The sequence below is a fragment of the Haliotis asinina genome, chromosome 1 (genome assembly GCF_037392515.1).
Source record: "Haliotis asinina isolate JCU_RB_2024 chromosome 1, JCU_Hal_asi_v2, whole genome shotgun sequence".
Lineage (NCBI taxonomy): Eukaryota > Metazoa > Mollusca > Gastropoda > Lepetellida > Haliotidae > Haliotis > Haliotis asinina.
Genome location: NC_090280.1, coordinates 89145746 through 89152035, shown reverse-complemented (window position 1 = coordinate 89152035; position 6290 = coordinate 89145746). Strand labels below are relative to the sequence as shown.

Here is a 6290-nt window from a genome sequence, read left to right as displayed (position 1 = left end):
GGAGCTGCTTAAATAGGAAATTGTCTAATTCAATTCCAATCATTCATCCGTGTATCCTTGCACATATACATCAAATCTATTCAGAAATACTCTGACGACTTTGACTGCGTAGCATATTACTTTACATATTAAATAACTGCCTTTTTCTGCATTTCATTTGAAGATCCATTGATCCATTCAGTCGACATCAAAGGGTATGCATTGCTGCAGAAAGGTATTACAGTGCAGTACAGAACAGCAGTCTCGGAAACACATTTGAATCGTACACATCTAACCATGTCGGACATGTCACCCTCAATGACAATTAGAAACATACTAATTAAGTGCCCTGCATGTTTACGGCTCTTTGATGAGTCCAGAGTTCCGCATCGGCTCACGTGTTGTCTCCGCTCTGTGTGCGAGCCGTGTTTGCTGGGCCACTACGCTGAAGGGACGTTGCAGTGTCCACTGTGCCGTCAACGACATCGTTTACCCAACGACGTTGGCTCCCTGCCACAAGACACACTCATGCAAAAATTCATGGAGAAACAGAAGGTCAGGACCGGAAGTCGTCTGCCGTGCACGGATTGCCCAGACAACCACGAAGCTGAGTTCCGGTGTGAGGATTGCTGTGTGTATATGTGCAAAGAATGTCACACCGCTCACGCCAGGAGTAGATTTAACCTGAAACACGAGGTAAATGTTCTGGAGAAGTTGAGAGGAAGAAGTCTCAATGGATTCCGAGTCCGACACAAATGCAGTGAACATCATCTTTCCCTAGACTTCTTCTGTAAGACATGCGAAGTGGTCATCTGCATGTCTTGTTCTTTTGAAGTTCATGACAAAAATAACGGACACACCGTTGTCACTGTAAAGGATGCGCGAGCAGCCAAGGCGCTGGTCATAGAGGACAATCTGACCAAGCTTGAGGAAAAGGCTTTGAGTCTAGGAAAGAAGGTAGGAATGCTGGAGAAAACTGTAGACAGAATCGTCACAGCTAGACAAGAATCCAGGCGGACGATCCTGGCCACATTTGATAAACTGCTGGGGGAGCTGAAATTGCGGAGAGCTGTAATTCTCTCTGATGTCGAGGACAAGTCGAACGCGTTTCTGATGCAGGCAGAAGATGCTCTGGAAGCAAACAGGATACTTCTGAACCGAATCGGTTCATCGATACCGCACATGAGAGAGCTCCGAAGCAAGGCTGACAAGACGGAGGACCTACAACTGATGGCATCCTCGGCCGCCTCGCTCACTGCTATGCTGGAGGAGATACCACTTGACCTAGAATTCGCACGTGCAGGTGTCAGCTTTGTTCCCGCCAATTCAAGCCTGCTGAAGTCGACTATCCAGAAGATGGGCCTTGTGAGGTCTGTTGTCTTCACCCCCATAGAGAAGCCCAGGCATGTGGAGAAGGAAGACATGTATAACTTCATCTCTCTGAAACCCATGGAGATACCACAAGGTAGGAGAGAGAGGAGGGATAGAGAGAGGGGGGATAGAGAGAGGGGGGTGTTTGGCGGAAGACTGCTTTAATCCGTTTTGTGGGAAGAAGTCCCAAGGTGTTGTAAGTCTTTTTGAAGCCGTATAAATAGTTCCAGAAGTCAAATCAGAGATTCATAGTAACGATCATAAGTTCCTGGTGTATCTAAGGGACTATTTGAGGTCCTTATACGTCTGGTTCACCAGTGAGCACCAGACGTCCTCAAAACCATAGTCTTCAGATGTAATCAGAACAAAAACAACATTCCTCAGTATATATGAGGGTAAAGCTTAGATTGCAAGAATGAAAACAGTTAGCATTACAAACTACAAAAACGTGCACGCTGTTTCTATTCTAGATGCCATCGCGAAACGGTAAAGGAAAAAATAGCATCAAAGATATCTGCCCTGAACTAGGTGTAACACGACAGGTTTCCTGGAACAGCATTTCTGAAAAGCATTTGCATTACAAACAAACGATTCTATGTGTTAAGAGTTTACTGTTTGTTTTCAGTCGCCTTTGAGGATGCATATATCGGGGCAAAGGCGGGAGTTTTCTGTAAGTACTCGATCAAGACCCTATCAGTACCCGTTCTTAGACTCAAGAATTATCTATTTTAACCATATTTACATTTGAGAAAGCTGAAGTAACCACGTAAGATATCGGGAAGTAAATAAACCGTGATGTGAGGCCTACATTTTTAGATATCCTCCATCTGAATTACTTGTGTTTAGGCCTGGATAAAATGATTGACAATCGGAAATATCATCCCTGGAAAAATATTCATCCTTATAGATAGGAAAATTGTGTTATTGATGATATCGTACATTAACTTTTATGATAGAAAAACTTTTTTAATTTAGGACTATATTCATGGTCTGCGTCTAAATTATTTAGACGCTGATTTGCTGACCGATATCAATAACCAGCCCTAGTCACATTGGAATTTTGTCTTGCGCATTGATTGACGAATGATGGGTGATGTACACTTACACTCCGAAGCACGTGGGAAACTTCGTCTAATGGTGACTAAAAATCAAACAAGATATTGTTTCTTAACAGTGAGGGCAGGTGGGGTAGCCTAGTGGTTAAAGCATTCGCTCGTTACGCCGAAGACCCGGATTCGATACCTCACATGGGCACGGTGTGTGAAGCCCGTTTCGAAATATTGCTAGAAGCGGCGTAAAACAAAACTCTCTCACCAGTGATGTATGTGGTACGAGTAAAATAGATGTAGAATCTGATGTGTTTCGGCCACTGTTTTCAGCCAAGTAACGATTCATTAAAGTTTGTATCTTTCCCAACAAATCCATTTTTCTGGACATTCTCTTTGGATTATCGCGTCCCCATGTCATTAACTCTTTAAATTTCCAAATTATAATATACTCATCGTCTGCGCAGCGCCATATTTGGAGTGGGACCCATCCACAGTCAGCAGTGACGTCACGGTATCTGAAACCTTGGTATCCAACGTCATACCAGAACCCCCTCCCCGAGACGCCGGAAGTCGTCTGAAGGCTCATCGACATGTGATGACCTCTAAACCCGTGACTCTTGCACCCTGTCAGTGCGCTCTTTACCAGCTAAAGGTGAGATTCTCAGTTATTGAAGCTCCGAAAGAGAATAACATGATATTTGAAACAGCACTGACTAATAAACCTGTCGATGCCAACTGGTTCACATCAACGGGACTGAGCGTCTGCGTCGTAGTGTGCGAAAACCACGAGGGTCAACTCTGCCTCAAGGTCATCTATGACGGCAAAATTCTAACAGATGAGCCTCTCATCGAGAACAAAGCAGGGGAATCACGAGATCTTCTGCTGTGCGTCGTATTGGATAACGACAAGAAGAAGATGCATGTCGTCGATGTCGCTGACGCAAGAATAGTTCGGTCTATCATGGATGTAGATCTGGATAAGTCGATGTGGGTCATGATGGCGCTGGTGTCCCCGCAATGGGCGAAGTGTACAGGTCAGCTAATGTCTGGCTCCTGCGCCGAGCTAACGCCCGACGTCACCAACCTTCTATCCTCTCTCTGTTAAAATACAGGTGTAGGGCACATTCAGCTCGTGTATGGGCCCTGAACCCTTCTGTAAGGTTGGTAATATGTAGTTATTTAGGGTGGAAAAGTACTATAAGGTTTGGTCGATATATACACATTTTGACATAAATACAATTTTTACCATATGAAGTTATCAAAGGTTTATATTGATATGTCTATACTATCCGTATCCTTTAATATTTATAATAACCTATGCAGACATATTTTAACATAAACATTTAATTGTCATATTTTGTTAAAACGCATCATTGCACGAAATTGTAAAATGCCTTGTAAAAGCATTTTTATAATATGTACGGCTTTTCCAAAGATACAATTTTGATATTTGTTTCTACCTTTTCTTTTCTGTTTCCAAGAGACGGGTAGTTTATAATGTGACACTGTTGTAGAGGATGGAAAAAGACTTCAAAGTCTAGAATGTTATAAATTTACACGTGTAAACCCATCAACAAGTGTGTGTTATACGACAAACATGCCAGTAAGGTATTTGTCAAATTTTAACACAAAAGCAGTATGGTGTATTCTTTAAGTGGTAACTAAGCTAAAAAAACAGTTTATTGTTTTCATAAAACACCGCTAATGTAAGATACTTGGTATTAAAAATCAAACGTGATAAAGTCACCCGAGATCTTTTGTGCTGGAGTATAGTTATCGATACGAAGCATACATTGCAAGGAATGGATAAAGGGGCTCTGCTTTTCGTTGTTACAGGTCTCCCTTAAACACATATACATGTACAGGCTTATATATTCTGATAATGTTTAACATGTAAGTTACAATATAGGCAGAATCCATGAATATTGCCCTCTATATCACGCCCGATTTCGATGAATGTTAATCAATGTATCTTTTGCACAACTGTAATTCATATGTTTCAGATTTAATGGCTACATTTTTATATTTATATCTGTGATAATTTATTTTTGCTTGACCGTCCTTCGTTGACGGATTTTTATGATTAAACTAAAATTGATATTGATATATAATTTGATATAGTCATGGTATGGCTGAAATACTACCGATTACCGATGTAACTCACTCACTCACTTTTGCATACCAGAGTGTGTTAGTGTTTGTTGTTTAATTAATTGTAACAAATAACCGCGTGTTTCCCTTTGCTAATTCAGAGTTTACTGCCTGGCCAAATATGCCAATTGTGCTTTCTTTGATGCATTCAGTATATACATCACTTCTCTTCTTGTTACGTTCTTACTTGACTACGGTACAGGAATCTGTATCGTATCGACGCACTTACGAAATAAAGTGTTATCCATAAGGTTTGTCAAAATAACCTCTTATATATCAACTATACTGGACAAAAATAGTTAGGGATATTTGTAAATTTTGAAATTTTTTAAAATGATGTATTCACTCATTGACATACTGATAAAATATCGGTCATAAAAATACCAATATCCCTAACTTGTTTTGTACAGTGCAGAAGTAGAACGTGAAGGGAGTGCATGGGCGGGTCCCGGAAAGGTGCGTGCGTGTTTTCAGTGTGGGAAACTTTAAGACACATCCGTTTTGAAACCATGGTTTAGATGTGTATTCAGCCATTGCATATGGAGGGAAACCGCATTGTGTTTACTGCACTGGGGATAGGATATTTTACGAATGCTTCACATGCCTCACGACATTATAAAGCTTACGTAAAATGACCTTGTATTCGTGGATTGGCCGCCCGTCAGTTCTGCTGAGGCGGAAAGGGTTTTTCACTGGGTTTTTGACCGAGGCTCTCCACGTGTTCATTATTATAGTAAAACACGAGCTAAATACGCATTTGTAAAACACCGGCTAAATATGCATTAAGATGTAACACATATTTATCGTTTAGTAATTCAGTATCGTTTTTCATGTGTAACTGCTCGTGTCATTCCGGCAAGCCGGGTGGATTCTTGCAGGTTACGGAAAGAGGCGAGTAGTTACGAATGTATCGTTTTTATTAGCACGGGGCCCCTTTGTTCGGAGATCGGTTTGGTTTGAAAACTTCCAGCTATGCGGCGGCGTCTGTAAATAACTCTGGACCATGCAAACCAGTGGTCAACAGCATGAGCATCGATCTGCGCAATTTGGATATGATGGCATGTGTTAACCAAGTCAACGAGCCTGTTAGTCGCGTCTTACAAGAAGCGTGGATTACTGAAGATCAGTTCTGACCCGGATCTTAACAGGTCTTGTTCGTGGGTTCCCGGGCAACTGATCAGCGCATCTATATAAAGACGGTCCGGACCAACACAGTGCAAGACATTCTCTTTTTCCAACAAACTATCGTCAATACAGATGGAAGTAATACGTGACAGTTCGTAGCAAGCCAGTTGTAATACATCACTGCACCAAGCGGACAGAGTAACGGTGGATAGAAGGAAGTCAAAGCGTACACTCTACACACTAGAGACCCGGGTTCGATTCCCAAAATGAGTGCAATATTTGAATCAGATTTCCGTTATCCTGGTCGTGAAGGAGCTTGATTATTGCTGACAACAGCGTAAAACCAAACTCACTCACTCACCACAAATAACCCGACGGCTCTTGTGTGATAGTTAAGTAATGCACTTAATGCATCCCCTTTCAGCACTGCTGTATCCGTGCTAGTAGGTGATATACATCTAAATCAAATACATTGTATACGAGATCCGATCCAATAGAATTTTCTTTGAATTTCCATTTCTACATCAAATCGCTGGTTAGTTTAGTATTTCAGTCTACCGAATTTACTCATGTTGGTGTTTGATATATGGACTCGGCATTCACAACCGCAAAGAG

The 6290-nt window shown here is 41.6% G+C and overlaps 1 protein-coding gene across 1 annotated transcript; it reads left to right on the top strand.

Moving 5' to 3' along the window:
• Positions 1-276: 276 nt before the first annotated feature.
• Positions 277-3504, top strand: LOC137276904 (E3 ubiquitin-protein ligase TRIM45-like). Its single transcript, XM_067808556.1, has 3 exons — positions 277-1444; positions 1976-2020; positions 2864-3504. Exons 1-3 carry the CDS (start codon positions 277-279, stop codon positions 3502-3504), a joined length of 1854 nt encoding a protein of 617 aa, XP_067664657.1.
• Positions 3505-6290: the final 2786 nt, after the last annotated feature.

Coding starts and splice junctions, on each gene's coding strand:
- LOC137276904 (XM_067808556.1), top strand. CDS start 277: ATGTCGGACATGTCACCCTCAATGACAATTAGAAACATACTAATTAAG. Junction 1,445..1,975: donor ACCCATGGAGATACCACAAG/GTAGGAGAGAGA, acceptor GTTTGTTTTCAG/TCGCCTTTGAGGATGCATAT. Junction 2,021..2,863: donor GGCAAAGGCGGGAGTTTTCT/GTAAGTACTCGA, acceptor TCGTCTGCGCAG/CGCCATATTTGGAGTGGGAC.